Below are 16,159 nucleotides of genomic sequence, written 5' to 3'. Positions count from 1 at the left end.
GCTGTGCCCTTGGTGGATGCGGCCGGACTGAGCTCGCCAACAACAGCTTCGCCGGAGGACGCGGCTGAACAAACCCCATCGACGCTAGCTTCGCCGGTGGACGCGGCTGGACAGTGCCGATCGGTGTCAACTTCGGTGTTACCGCAAGTCTCTGCAGTGCCGGTGGATGCGCCTGGACTAAGCCCGTCGAAAATACCAACTTTTGAGACGCTGCAAGTCGCTGCGGATTCCGTGTCGTCGGAAGCGGCCGAGCCGGCTGACCGAAGCCTAACGTCGACTTCGGCGTTTCCGCACGCCGCTTCGGTGCCGACGGACGCGGCTGAACCGAGCTCGCGTGCTCAACGCTTCGACATGGTGTTTTTCACGGAGGCGAAGTGCGCGGGGCGCGAAAAAATACGCAGACAACATTAAAACTTCATTGGCAAAGAATTCCGCGACTTTCCGCAAGTTCGAGCTAATGAACGTCGGCACAGGAAGTGAAGACGACGATCGCGGCACAGAGTACATCATCGTTGATCTCTCTGTGCTAAAGAAGCTGTTTGCGTCCTCAAGCTGCAGCAAATGTGGGATGGCCACTCTCCAACTCGCAAAGTGCAGTGAGAGAGAGCAGTGAGAGAACCAGCAGAGCTGTTGCAGCACAGCTTGGTTACAGTCCTGGGAGCTACCTCATTCGTAGGAGCCTTGAAAAAGATAAACAGAGGCTCTGCAGGTCTGATAAAAGTCACACCAATGCTGAAAAGATGAAGAAGAGGATGGCCAAGAAGCACATGCCTGACAGAACCCAGCACTACTGCCCAGGACTTTTGTGAATGTGTGGCAGATTCAAAGAAAATAGCAAGTGACTTTCTGAGCTTTTTTTTTGTCAAGTGTCAATGCAATACAGAAGTTTTCACAATCTTTACATGAACAGATTTCTGTGAGTTTGGTGTTATTGTGTTCAGTAATGACTGGGCTGCATGCTAAAGCATTAAATTTTTCCATGTGATAGGTAAACAAAAGTGGTAGAGTCAGCAAAACTTTGAATGCAATTTTCTCAGCTTTGCTTTTTCGATCAAATGCCTTTGCCTTACAGAACTTTTCATAATGTTTGCATCAACTGATTTTATTGAATTAGGTATCATTTTTTTCAGTAAGATCTCAGCTACATCCTAAAGCTTTCCATTTTTCATTAAACCCAATAGACTAGCAATTAAGTCAGATGTAAGCTAATTACTCCCACATTGTTTTTTTCTTCCTACTTTGTTATTCATTCATGACCTATATGACGACTTTTTAAAAATTTCTTTAGCTTTAGGATGTGCAGTGGGCCCTTGAAAATGACAGCTATTCTTTAAAACTAGTTTTTTTAATTAAGAAATTATCATAATGGCCCGTAAGAAAAGACCTATGTGGGATAAATTATTTTGCAATATCTTCATTTCTAGATGAGATATATAAAATCTGAATATATATTTGGGATCAGCATTCAAAGATATATCTGCATGCCAATTTTCAGAAAGATATGTTAAGAAATAAAAAAAAAGTTTTCAAGACCCTCATCCCCCCTTAAAAGCAGGGAGAGCAAAAGTCAGTGAGTAAACTTGTTAAACTGGTTGAAATTGCATTTTAGTTATTCTCATAGTGAATTTTGCAGCAGTTCTTGTAAAGTGATTTGCTTTTTCGTTGTTTTCTTTTTCAGTTCACACTCAACCTCAGCATAAAGTACAACTCCTCAGATGTTGGTCTGCAGAGGGTTCCGTCATGTAAACCCGTTGGATCTTTTGGAGTAAAGGTGCAACAGGTTTGCAAGTAAGTCTTTCTTTTTATTGATGCGTCAGCATTCTTAGTATACATCACACACCTTCTGGGCTTCATTGTTGTGTGTCTATTTTGTTTTTGGTTTGTTCGTTTTTGTCACGAAGATTGGGGATAAAAACAATGTATATGTTCTTTCCAGTCTTGTTCATGTCGTCCTCTATGATGCACTCGCCTATTTTACAAGGGCAAGTCAGAAAGTCTTTGCCCCTATTCTTTTTTTAGCCAAATTACGGCTGTAAATGCGAAGTCAACGTGTCCATTCCCAGCGGTGGACCTTTCTTGGGCCGGCCTGGTCTTATCTGCTGGTAGCTCCGCAGCATGGAACTGCTGTTAGTTGTTGAAGATGGTGGTTGGGCTTTGTACAAGGGACGAATGCCCACCTAAATTCACCGGGAAATGCAGCCCACGTATGGGGTAAAGTGTCTCGCCTTGAGAAGTGTGAGTTCCTGGCAGGACAGCGATTCACGTGCAACCATGAAGCCAAGACAGCAGTCTGGCAGTGGCTCCACAGTCAGCCGGACAAATTCTACCACAGGGGAATCTCAAATTTAGTGCTGTCATGGGCCAAATGTCTGAACTTGTGTCGGGACTATGTGGAAAAATAGTGTAAGGTATGTAGAACAGTATGTATATATTTAATTACCTGTATGTACCTTATTTAAGCTAATCAAAAATAGAGGCAAAGACTTTCTCATTCGCCCTCTTCCAGAAATTGTGTCCTCACGAACAGTCGTCAGAACCTTTTGATGCGATTCTCTTTGGATGTTACCGCTTTACAAGGGGCAAAAAGACAATGCCAAAGCACAAAGCTTATGTGTGTCACGCTGGTTTATGAACTGCAGTGATTGCTGTGTTGAGCAACATCATCGGCCTCATGCAGGGGACTAACGTACACCTAGCATAGTAGCTTTAAGTCTACTAGGCTTGAAATGCATGAGAATGATGCCGGGGGCTGACAAGCAGTGTGAGTCAAGCAGCATGAGTCAACAGCGCTACAACTTTCCATTTGTCTCACTGCAGGAAGGAAAAGAGTGCAGTGCCGTTCGTGATCACCACATGTGTCCGTGAGGTTGAGCGTCGAGGTATCAACGAAGTGGGGCTCTACAGAGTGTCTGGCTCTGCATCAGACCTTCAGAGGTTGAAGAGGACATTTGAAAACGGTCAGTAGTGACAGTGCTCACATGTTTTCTCGTAATCTGGGGTAGGTGCTGCACCGCATGGCCACTTGTTTGTGTTTCTCCCTTCTTACAAAGCACAGGGTTGGTTGAATAACATGAACAGTATAATTAACTTAGACTCTGGTCATGCATTGGGTAGAGATGGCAGATTTGAGCTTTATTGTTTGTTATTTTAACAGGCTACGGCTTATGTAGTAGCATACTCTGGCTGCAGCACTGCTACACCCTTTTGGGTTTGTGCAGAACTTGTAGTGTTCAACAAAACATCCAGGAGCTATTCACTGGTGCACTGTTATTTCTGTTTATTGATAGACACATTAAACACCTCATCTGCTTGTTTAATACCAAAGTCCATGGCTATACAGCAAACAGTTTCAATGCAATATTCGAACTCATACACCCTGTATGCAACCTTGGTTGTTATGATCACACACTTTGCGTCAGTGCTGGCCTTTGTAGGCCTTGAGGTGGTCTTCAAAACACTTCGATTGTGATGGTTGGTCCCAGTGGGTGTTATCAGCCTTCACCAGCAACTTTTCAAGAAGAACATAGGCTCTTGTGGCAAAACCTTGGCAGGTGTCACATATGTGATTAGGTGTACAAACGCATATTACAAAATACATTTCCATGTATATAAAGAAGGCTGAATTGGGACATAAAGGGGGTCTAGCTGGTGATGCATCAGTAATATTATGAACACCACTGAATAATGCAGAATTCTATGATTACGCAACTTATGCCTTTTCTTTTTCTGGCTGAATGCCTCACAGACCCCTATGAAGCTGAGCAACTACTCAAAGAGGTGGACATCAACAATGTCACAGGTTTATTGAAGCTGTACTTGCGAGAGCTTCCAGAGGCCCTCTTCACTGATGCTCTCTATCCAAAGTTCTTCGAAGCATTTAGTGAGTACGCTTTTTGAAATAGCACCTGATAGCTTAAGTTTGTATGCAAATTATGATGTGTAAAATTGGGTGTGCAGAGATCTTGTGCAAAATAGCAAATGGCTGATTGAAAACTCATTGAATAACAGGTAAGTACCAAGAATCAGGTAGCTTTTGTCTTGTGCATCAACATGAAAATGTGTAGCATCTGTAGCTGTTTCTAGTGCATTGGTATATATGTGTCACTTATCTGCCAAACACCAGAAATTGTATAAATGTATCGTTTTGTTTAATACAGTACAACCTAATTGATACAATCCCATTTGATACAGGTTCCCAGTGCCTAATTTTGCAATCGAGAACACAAAAAATGACCCAATGCACTTACGCTTATTTTTTACCTCTTAGAATGTGTTCCTGGAAAACACAATATTTTGGCACCAACGTTCACTACATCGCCAAACTGTGATCGTATGATACGTTTTTCGGCCACTAGATATCGTGCAAACAAGAAAAGGCATGAGGCGCGCGTCAGTGAAAGGGGTGGGCACCCTCCATGACCGCTTCTCCGCAGTACTTGCCCATCCGTGTCATGTGAAAATGCCGGCACACACTCGGTTCCCTTTTATTGCAATAGAAACTATATGGACACTCCAAGCGCATTTCTGCTTTCATCATCGCCGTCACCGTGATGATCTGTATAAAGTCCAAACATGATAACATCATTGCCGCGCCGTATGTGAGAGTGAAAGCTTGCAAGAGTCAGCCTACAATTGCGGCTCAAGCTCACGCGTGCGAGAAAGGAAGGCGGGGCAGAAGGACACCATCTTCTTTTGTGTGCGAAGAACGAGGGGAGGCAAGACAGAAGGGGAGCATTCTACTCTGGCAGCTGCTGCTTGCAGCACGGCCGCGCGGGCGCTGTATCTTGAAAGTGATCTGCGCTGTAAACTAAGTGCATGCATCGAGTGCCGGTAGCTTCATATGCTCTGTGCTTTCGACATTTAGTTTGCATTGAAGCGGCAAACAACATGAAGGTCAATTCGCCTGCTGCTGCAGCCATGTTTCCACACTCGAGCGTTTTGACAGCAAGTTTCCGCTGTCATATATCGCGATGCGTTCATGTTTACTTATGCGTGTGTGACACCATGTTTGTTAATTTAGCTAGTAAGCGAATGATTACAGCTTTATAAGGCCAATAAAACTACTCTCCTTACTTCACATAGCTGTCTGCTAATTTGCTATCGCAATCGATGCTTCACCTTTTTGAGCGAAACTGCTACTCTTTTCCTGGCATGTAGTACCAGCAAATCCCCTCGCGAGTCATTACATGTCCCATTCACAGCTGTAGCGGCCAACCCTATTGCAATAAGCAACTTCATCGATCTGTTTCACAGTGCATGTGACATAGTGTGGTTGGAAACGCACTGCATGCTTTTAATAGGCAATAAGCCAAATGCATCATCATTCTTTGCTGCAGGCAGTGCGAAGTGGGCACCATGTTTTGCTCTGGCAGCACCGTAGGTCGTTGTCACCCACCAGCTTGATTTTGTTTTGGTTTTCCATTGCAGTCTTAAAGCACTACACAATAGGAAAATGACAAAGTGCATCTCAGGCCACTCAGGACTCACCAGCTCAACTCATGCCGTGTCATTGTCTCTTGCCTGTGGCTCGATGGTATTCTGGTGCTGAGCACATGGTCCCATGTTCAATTCCTGTCCATACTGACCACATTCCATTGGAAGCACAATGCGAGAATGCTCAAGTACAGAGCTTTAGGTGCTCGTTAAGGAATTCCGTGTTCAGTAGTAATGTGGAGCTTCTTACTATGGCATCTCTCATGGCCTCTGCAGTTGTTTAAGCATTAAACCTGATCAGTCAAATCAGTCATGTGTTGTTATGACTAAACAAAGCTGTCTATTTGTAACTATCTACAGAAAATAGAGATAGCTGTAAGAATGCCTATTGAATAACATTGTTTGCACACACATTTTTTTTCCTCCAGGTAAACATGACCAAGAAGAAAAGAAAAACATGCTCCTGAGCCTCTTCAGCAAACTTCCAGAAGTAAACCAAAATGTCACAGTGTTCCTGATCGATCACATGGTGAAGTGAGTGTGCTCCTCTTTCACTTCTGGCGTTGGTCTCCTCTCCACTTTGGGTCATGTAGCTTTTAGCACTTTCCGAGTCTTGTAGTTCAAGTAAAGGCTCAGTAGTAGTAAAGTCCCGTTTACTGGTCCTGGATTACTTGAGACTCCAGATGTGCTGATCACCAACTTGACTCCATGGGCATTATGACTAAGCTTCTGACTGAATTAAGCCATCATTTAATGCTATTTAACTAACCTCAAGAAGCTCCAGCACACCCTTAATACATGTACCAGAGGGAGGATAACTCCTCACTTTAAACACTTTGTCTCCAATAAAAAGGTAAATGAACAATGAAATAGATGAAGGTAGCATAGGCTCCTGATTCTGTCATTAGGGAATTTTAGCGTGTCTGCTATTCCAGTAAATTAAGCGGACAGGGCATTTTCGTGGATGGACGGAGGTGCAAGCATGAGTGGTCTGTAGGGTGCATCCACCTGTTGGCGCAGAGCTTAACCGGAAAACCACAGGGCTAATATAGCAGTAACCAAGTGTATTCTACTTTGCTGCTGCGGTAAATTTTCTGCAGCAGCGTAATCATGAACACATTGTCTTGTTAAATGTTTCAAATGTCCTACACTTGATTACAACAATATTAGTTCCTTGTTTGGCTGTTCGAGCTCTGTGTCACGAGGTGGCTGCACCATGCAGACCACACAAGTTTACGCCTCCACTCATCCAAAAAAACCCCAGCTTCCCTGCATTTACCGGAATACCAAACACGCTAAAACTTTCTCTTGTCCATGTCTTTTTATTAGGCTATTGAGTTAAATCGTATTTTACCAACTAACTTGCATTGTGTTTCACCAACTAGGCCTAAACCTGGACGTAGCTTAAATGCTTTGCGAGACATGGTAGGCTGAGTGCATCAGTGCATCTGCCAGTGCTCCCACTTCTACGCCAGATGCACCAGCTTGTGCTAAACGAGATTTCCTGCTCTATCCCGATAAAAAAACATAATGTTTCACCGAAGTGAGCCAAAATTTGCGACTGCGCAATACATGTGTGGCCGCAGTGGTCTGCAGATGGGCATAGCATGCATGACTAAAGTGGCATAATAAATCTAACTTCACATTATCTATACTTCTTCGACCGATAATATGACCTCGACGTGGACCACCTGAATGCTCGAATAAACGAGAGTTCGAAATATCTAAAATCACCAGAAAACAAGTGACTTCATTCTAGAAGTGACAAAGTGTGCTGTATTCTTGGATGACCACTTTCTGAGATGCACTCATTTTCATGGCATTTAGCATCACTAGCGTTAGATGCGTCAACGTCTACTAGTGACGGCATTCCTGGCACTGTGCAAGGAACGCCGTGCAAGGATCGACGTGTCCAGTGCTAGTCAAGCGAAATGTCACGAAAGTGAAAGTGTTCCCAAAAGGGATCGTTCAGAAATAAAGCTGAAGTTTGTCAATACATTCATGCATGCACGTACGCTTGCCTACGATCTGGTCAATCCGTATCTGTACCATTGTCATGCTGTCACTACAGATCGACCATAGTACAATCAATGCGTGCACCAAATCTTCAATCCCTGGCAACATAACAGGACCATGATTTTGGAGCGATGCTTTTTTGAGCACGACTCCTTTTTACACTTCGTCAGTGGTAAGAACAGTGCTCTGCTTACATTATCAATGGCATCAGCCTGCCGTGAACACTGGATAATAAGGGTAGCATATAGAATCGAACGGAACGCATCACTACAATATTGCGGCCCAGAACTCGACCGCACTTTCATAGACCGCAGTTTCATAGCCAACTGATGGTGTTTTTGGTTACCATCAGTCATTGTCCTCGTTAACGCCCACATCGAGGGTGGAGTAGGCTCCGCTTAAAGAACTTGAAGTCGCCGAGACCATGTCGCTGTTTAAGACGTGAATGAACAAATGCCGGGTGCACAGAACAAACCTCGAGGGCCTCACAAATGGCTTGCCGAGGTTCGCTTGTCCTATGATTTGGGTGCATTCGGTGCTGAATTAACTAGACTTTGCTAGTTTCGGTTTCGAGGAGATTTCAGCATGATGGCCGATGACCATGCCTCAGCGGTACCAGCAACAGATGAAGGCCAAAATATTTTATTTACGCTCAACTCAGCAATCAAATTAGCACATAGTCGTGGAGGCAGAGTTTGAATTATTGAATTGAATGGAATTTGTGTCTTAAAGTGTAAAATTTTGGTCTTACTTATACATTGAACTTATGGGCGATTGATGGTGCCACGTAGAGAGCATATATGTTTGCGGTGAAGCTAGCTTCCTGAAATTGTGGGTTCGCGGCTCTGAAATATTTCTGTCTTGGCCAATAATGAGCCGATTTGAAATTTTTTTGTGGCAGAACGCTCCCTAGAGGACACATAACTTCCAGCGTATAACCGAAGTTTGCTGTGTGGCCTGGTGAGGGGCCCTTCAAGCACTTCCCATATGTGGGCCGATCTCAAAGATAGTGCGATGCCGGGCCAACCCGCAGCGGAGGTGAAGCAGGTGTTAAGCACTCCCTGTACGTGTGCCAATCCCGAAGATAGTACAATGTCGGGCCAACCCACGGCGGAGGTGCAGTTCGCCATTAAACACAGACACAGACAGCCCACACAGACAGCTTCACCGGTTATCCTTCTTCACAGAGTGGAAGGACACTGAGTTTTTTATTCAGAGGCAGAGCAAGCAAGCAAACACTTTCTGGAATAACACTTGTCAATTTTAAGTGTTCGAAATAGCCTAGGACGCGGCCAGCATTTGGCATTTATTTGTTCCAAGGAGGAGGAGATGATATAAAGAGAGAAGGCAGGGATGTTAACCAGAAATGCATCTGGTTGGCTACCCTACTCTGGGGGACGACGGGAGAGTGGGAATAGAAAGATGAGACAGTATTTGCTCCAAAATGCTATGAAATATGTATTTGGGTACTCCAGATTGCTCCAGAATGAAAATTTTTCCTGTTACAAGAAAGTTCTGTAAATCTCAATTCATCAGTGGCACCACTGATGTGAGCTGCCACCTCCAAGATGAACAAGAATCTTTTCCGTAAGACCAGGAAAAGAGAATTAAGAGAAAGGAACCAAAGCTCATTGTCTTCAAGGGTGCCACTTCATGCATTGTGGTTTGAAAAGTCAGTGTTACCAAGTTAGGGGTGCACGTCTAGCTTGTCTTATGGTATTAAGCCTTCTGTATTTTAGAAGCTGCTAAGGGGCCCTCATATTATTCAGTAGGTGTACAAGGCTGATATAATGCAACATGTGCTTTTGATGTATTGTAGTATTTCTTTTTTTATCAGCAGCTGATCCTGGTGATAATGTAGACAGAGCACCACTCTGACAAGGCATAAAAATAAAGAGAGTTGCAATACATCTCAGTTTACTTGTGATGAACATTTTTGTAACATGGTGGTAAAAAAAAATCATCCTTGTCACTTAGTTGTGCAGCTTGTATCTTACAAACATGCGCACACTGAGCCTTTCATTCTTAGGATCAGCTGCGATATTCTTTGGCCTCATGTGTGCCAGGTTCTGTAAATTATTGCTGCCAGCAGCACCAATAGAGGCCACAATGTTGACCAAGTCTTACCAGTTCTTTGCCTGCCTCTTTTTGCACCTTCTTATGTGTGCATACGTGCTCTCTTTGCTACAGGATCAACTCCAACGAAGCACAGAACAAGATGTCCCTTCACAATTTGGCCACCGTGTTTGGGCCATCCATAATCCGTCCCTGCAGTGGCGCGGTTGGCCAGAGCCCCAGCGACCTCCTCACCACCAGCACCGTCGATGTCATGGCACAGGCTGGTATCCTCTACTTCTTCCTGCGGAGGAGGGCAGCAGGCCTCTCCCTCACCTTAGAGAGTCGAGACGCGTCTCCTACCGAAGCGTGAAGAAGTGTGAAGTGTGTGTGTGCATTGTTTCTTTAGCATTCTCTTGGCAAGCAAGAACAATGAAAAGCCTGCTTGACAAAATGCAGCTATGACCATCGTCTGTGTTGACAACGAGCCGTCAAGGCAAAAGCCACAAACCTAGTTGGGTTTCTCCATAACACTCTTGGTAACGTCATCTGCTGCCAAGCTGTCGTGTATTGAGCAAGCCTGTGTTGGTCAACTACAGATTTTTTACTTGTGTGTGTGCGTGTTTGTATGTGTGCGTGCAAGGCTTTGTGTTTTATATAAATGGTGGACACTTGGCAACTTGTGCACTCAACCGAGAGTGCATGGCAATGGTGCGGTATGCACCCTTCTCCAAACAATTGAATACAGCCTTTTCACAATGCGCTTACTCCTTGTGGTGCATGTTAGTGAAGCACTGCAGCTCTGTACAACGCTGTACATCTACTTTACAGTCTGCAGCAGTGTTACTTGAGTGAATCAGGTGAATAGTTTATTGAAGCTTCTTAAGGGAAAAGAGCCAGTGAATAATGTATAGCTTCTGCTGATTCACTATACCTTGTACCCTAAGCACTTGCTGCAATATTCGGTCTACAGTGCTGATTCTTCTTGATATAGCCTCTTTCTGGGGACCTGTCTTTGTACTGCTTTGTGGAGTTTCCTTTTTTTTTGTGACATCACCACATAATCCCTTAGTGCCATTCACTCCAGCCACATCAACCAGCAATGGCTGCAACACATCTGTACGTCTTTGCCAAAAATTCCAAAGCCACTGCGCCAGTGACTAGATCTGTTGTCGGGCCCCTTTATAGGGTGCTCCATAGCTCACCGGAGTTATGAATGCCATTTGTCTCACTTCTTGTAGCTCTCATTCAACCAGGGTTCTACAGAGGACCCAGCAAGTGGCTATACAACTGACCTAGTCACACATGGAGTGGCTTTGAAACTTTTGACAAAGACACTACCTCTTCTAGCCTAGTGGCAGTGAATTCTACATGGCTAAAGTAAGGAATTAGTGTGTTGTCACCGCAGTCATCATGGCAGTGGCTGTCCAGGCATCTGCAGTGCCTAGTTTAAGCAGCAGCGTAGTGGCACATAAGGAGAGCAATTGCCCCTTTTCTTTTGCTTAAGTACGCAAAGTTTGCTGCTATAACAAAGCACATGTTACTGTGTGGCTGAACCAGCTTTATGGTGTGTCTATTTAACTAGTCTACAATTACTGTTGCTGTTACGTTGAAGTGACTGTGGGCCAACAGCTCTTACCTCTGTTTTATGTACCTAACATCTGAGCTCTCACTCACTTCGTTCATGTTATGTTTAAGCCAGAACTATTGTGATCTTTGTCAGCCTGAGCGCATTTCTGCCATGCTTCTTAGGTTCTTTATAAAACCATCATGTTACTGTTTTAATTGTTCATTTATTTCTTTCATGCATTTCAAACAGATTGTCAGAATTTGTGGACCACGGGCCTTTTTTTTAGATTTTTTTACATGACAATCTGTGTTTTATAAATGTGCGAACTTTATTATATTGTGTGACAGAACATTTCAATAATGTCATTTTACACAGGCCTGTTTTTGTCATTAGGTTTCTCAGTTCCTTTCAAGGATGAGATGTTTTTACTGAAGTGCTATCTGCTCTGTTTTTCTGTTTGCCTCTGTGTTTTTGGTTCTCCCTTGCTCCACAGGTTATCATGGCTAATAGGGATAGCATTCCAGTAGTGGGACATGCATGCTATAAAATTTCTTCGATACATTTGTGGATCAGCCTCTATGTTTACATTTGTGTGAGCGTGTCCTAGGGTCAGTGTATTGACAGCTGATGTGCATAACTGACCAAAATGTGGCTTGTCGACTTCTTTGCTCATTTTAAACAGCACCAAAGCTAAGCTTTTGTCTTTCTTAATGTTCCAAGAACTACTGCCAACTTTTAGTAACTACCTAGTGGAGTATTATTGCTCAGGCCAGGAGTGGTTCTTCCTACGAGAGGCTTTATATTACAAAAGTAATTTCAGATGACAGTATGGTGCAGCTGAATTATGACTTTGAAGTGCGATAAATTTAGCTACACCTCACTGCACTTCCAGCATCCCTTATAACAAATATAATGATGCACCATTGTATTTTTATTGACAAACAGTATTCATGTTTTTTTTTTCCAGTGGTAGTTCTTATTTCGTTTTTATTCTTTAGTTTTACAACTACTGCCAAATAATACCACCTTGGGTTAAGTAGGATGGTGTGCTGTTTATTGCTTTTAGCATTTAATCGCGCTGCTATCGAATGAAATCATTGTACGCATAACAGCACTAACTATGTTGTGTGTGTGTGCCGTTTTGCTGTTTGTAAATAACTGGTGTAGAGAGTTTTACACTGACTTTTTGTACATTTGCATGTCTGGCTTGCTCGATGATGTCTCGGGCATCGTACCTTGTATATTTTTCTTTCACTTTTGTACTAGAATTGCGCAGATAGCATGTTCTTGTATGTTTGCAATGATGATGTCATGAAAGCAGCAATGACTGTGACATGCTTATGAATGCACACTTGTTATGTTTGGATGTACTGCGTGTATTAGTTTAATCTGACTTCCAAGCACTCTTGTATTATAGTGCTCAGAATGCGAGTTTGTATTCAATATACTACTTTGGAACTGTTTACATATGGCCGTTCACAAGTGCTTCTGTCACAGAGACTACATAAACACCAACAGAGTACTACATAAAAATGCCACAGAGTCGCGTCACGTCTTCTTGATTACCTAAACAAAGGCAGTGGTATGAAGGCCCTCGACATTTTTATGTCACATTAAAGGGTGTCATATCTCGCTTTAATCTGCTGCCAGATGTATAAGCTGGAATTTTTCTTATAGTAACTGCCATTTAATTTGTAGACAACGTTACTGCAATTTCTTTCTATGGCAACAAATGAGCAAATCTATACTTGAAACAAGGCATGGGCATTTCATTGAGTTATGGACGTGTCCGCTTGGTTTAGCATATTATGCTGTGTAGAACTTTTTCGATAAAATCTCCATTCAAGTTTTCTTTTTGTTTGTAAAACCCATTAAAAGCATAAATCAAATAGGTTTTTTTTCTGTATATATTTTTTAAATTTCAACTAAGAACTGCATGCCATTCTGTGCTGAGAAATATCACTGCAGGTGTACCTTGCTTTTAAAGAATCAAGCATGAATAAAAATTCTGTAGTACGCTTTCACATCATATCTTGGCCACCTTCAACAGCATAGGCAGTGGTTTTGTTCAGTATACAGGGCATTCACAAGCGAGTTGCATTGCAGCTTAGTTCAATACAGTTTGACAGAGGTCAGTTAACAGTGGAAGTGGTGAATTACCTTCTTCATTTACAGTTAGGGTGTAGAATGGTAATCTGTCGAATTGGGGAGATCAGTTGAGAGAAGTGATTACGAGGGGGCCAGCAGTCACGAATTTTAAGTTGGTGCTCGAGCCGTGCCTTTTCCGACATAAAAACAAAAGCAAGGAATACCATAATATGCCCTGCTTCCAGCTGTTCAGCTGGCATACAAGAAAAGCCAGAAAGGTTCTCATGATGCCATGATACGAGAGCTTCTCCAGTGCAAACTGCACAGCAACAGTAGAATTCAGTCACTTTTTGGGATAGACATTTATTTACCTGTTGAATGCACAATGTGACCTTGCTCTCACACATATGCTCAAGGTTTGTGCCTGCACTGCCATCTCAATGTCCTGGGAATTTTTGGAAATGTGCGTGCCTAATTTAAGCAGTAGTGTTAGAACCGTAAAGCAAGGGCAATTGGTCACTTCTCACAATTTACAAAATTATTATGAACACAAAAATACATTGTGGGAATGCAAATGAAGCACTGTCGACATGACTACAGTTATATTGTCATGCAGTGCATGTTAGCTTAGAAGTAGCGATAAACCATCAACCATCACGACTATTACGAGAGTGGTCATGCATTGAGTTATGAGCATAGTGCAAACATGCGCACTCAGCCACATTCTGACATTTTGAAAAACTTTAGTGCAACACAGAAAGGACACATTGTGAGAAAATTTGGCGAATAGCATTTTTCAACTAGATTTCAGGAATCCTAATTGCAGAAAAGTATGCATATAAGGAAGCACTAACAGCTGACTGTTTTTAATTGTGGCATGTGGAATAAGCTGGTTGCCATATAGGAGAATGATGTCATAAGCCTGAGAGAGATTTAAGAAATAATAACCAGAGAGTAATCACTCAGGTGATTTGGATCACTCTTGTAATTCAACATCAAGCATGCTCTTGTTATTAGGAATGATGGAAATGGAAGTGCATACCTGTTTGCATTAGGAATGATCTCCTAGTAAGCTTCTAGATGACAGTTGGTACTTATCACTTTTTTCCTCATCATATGTCCTGTCTGTGTTACACTTAAGATTAACCATATGTCTAACCAGCTCTTCCACACTTACATGCTTCTGCACTCTGGTGTCTTTGTGTGATTAGAATCAAGTAGATTCTTTGTAGTAATGTGAATGGCCCTACTTCACCTTTTTATTTGCCTTCAGTTTTCTTTCAGTAGGTTAAGAATCAAAGTTGCTGGTCATTTAAGGAACTCATCATGCTAGTACACATTATTGCTCTGTGTGACAATTGGGCCGTAATTGAAACTGCATGCTTACGGTGCGTTGCCAAATTTCAAGCGCATTCAAGTGCACGCAAGTGCCTCATGAGAATGTCTCGTGAGAGTGCTTTGAAGAACACTCTTCAGGGGACCACACTAGCTCCACGCTCACTTCCTTAACAGTTGATCATCACATTTTAGGTTTTATTTGAACCTTGCTGCATTATGTAGCTTTCAGGGACCAGAGTGCAATTTTTAAACTGTGCTTTGCCTAATGTCTTTTCTCTAATAAATTACATTTTTGCCAGTGCAAGCCCAATTTACACTAGGAACAGTACAGTTTGCAAAAAAATTTGTATCTTGAGGTTTTTTTTTTTTTTTTTTGTAGGAAGATGTCGTAGTGTAGAGGATAAGAGCAAATGTTTCAGTAGTGCTTTTCTAATTACATATTTGCAGGGACAGAAACTGCATGACTACGGCCTGATGTCTGATGCTAATATGATGTGAAGCACCTCGTCTGTGAGGTTTTCAGTATTTCGAACCTTGTGCATTTCATGCCATCATCCATGACTAGTGTCCGCAATGTATTTGTCAAACTGGAAAAGCTGACTCAAATCTGACACAGTGAGGGAGGCTGTATTCCTTTACTTTAAGTTGATCTTCTTGCGAGTTCCACTTGCAACACCTCTGTTTGCATCAGAGATGTGGCAGCTCTGTGTGCTTGTGCTTAATCGGACTTTATTACTCTCTCTTAGAGGGCGCCACATAATGTAACCATGTCCTGCCGCAGAAAGTGTTGTGCTGTAGTGATCGTTTGTAAATAGTTCTGACTGTGAAGCGTGCGGTGCATACATGATGTGGTGATGGGAGTTTTTGTACATATATTCATTAATAAAGCCCATGGACTGTTTATTGTGTATGGTTGCGTTCTGAGTTTAGTACGCACAACTTGTTGTAACCCTGGGGAGGGTAGCATATAGTGCTACTCGATTGGGATATAAGCAATTGCTTTTTCTAAAAATTCACTTTTTTAATTAATCATCACATAAGTTAACTGCACATTTTCTTCTGTGTACGATGCAAAAAGATTGCAAGCACGTCGCTAAATTGTCATTGCTCACAGCATTACACTCTGGTCCCATGAAAGCTACCTCACATTTTTGTAAATGAGTGCACAGTAGACATTTTAGGACATTATGAGAAAGGAGAGTACATTTGTCGTGGGCAGCTTATCCTAATTCACACTTTTGCAAGTTTGTCTGCAAATTACTAATGCAAAACCTTGCTTGTCAGAACTGCTTCATTTGCGTACTTCAGAACACACTCTATCTACATTGATATCTTGGCGCTATAGAAAGTCAATAAATGAGCCAAATAAATATAGTGATTCATTTGAATGGTAACATGGAAGTATTGATGACTACCTGCAAATGCGCAATGTACACTTTAATGGAGAATGATTTCTTTTGTAGCAGTAAATTACCCTTCTACATTATCAAAAGCACCACTCTTACTACGATAAGACGCTTAGTAAGCCAGAAAAAACAATAAAATATGGGTGGCAACGCCTCTTTGAAGTTCCTGCATTAGCGTGGTGTGACGTCATGGATTTTGATAGCGTCTTCTAGGGCCTAGGTGATTCTTTAGTGGTAGACTACGTTGTATTCT

At 42.5% G+C, this 16,159-nt stretch overlaps 1 protein-coding gene across 1 annotated transcript in view; it reads left to right on the top strand.

Moving 5' to 3' along the window:
* The window catches only part of RhoGAP1A (Rho GTPase activating protein at 1A), a 183,906-nt gene extending 168,505 nt beyond the window's left edge, over nt 1-15,401 (top strand). The window contains exons 19-23 of the mRNA XM_075684678.1: nt 1,679-1,788; nt 2,818-2,957; nt 3,746-3,880; nt 5,862-5,967; nt 9,640-15,401. Of these exons, the coding sequence (XP_075540793.1) occupies nt 1,679-1,788; nt 2,818-2,957; nt 3,746-3,880; nt 5,862-5,967; nt 9,640-9,877 (729 nt within the window). The 3' untranslated portion in view covers nt 9,878-15,401. The remainder of the gene's footprint in view (nt 1-1,678; nt 1,789-2,817; nt 2,958-3,745; nt 3,881-5,861; nt 5,968-9,639) is intronic.
* Nucleotides 15,402-16,159: the final 758 nt, after the last annotated feature.

Source organism: Dermacentor variabilis, chromosome 3 (assembly GCF_050947875.1).
Source record: "Dermacentor variabilis isolate Ectoservices chromosome 3, ASM5094787v1, whole genome shotgun sequence".
Classification (NCBI taxonomy): Eukaryota; Metazoa; Arthropoda; class Arachnida; order Ixodida; family Ixodidae; genus Dermacentor; species Dermacentor variabilis.
Note: the sequence above shows the minus strand (reverse complement) of the source record. Positions and strands in the feature narration are given on the sequence as shown.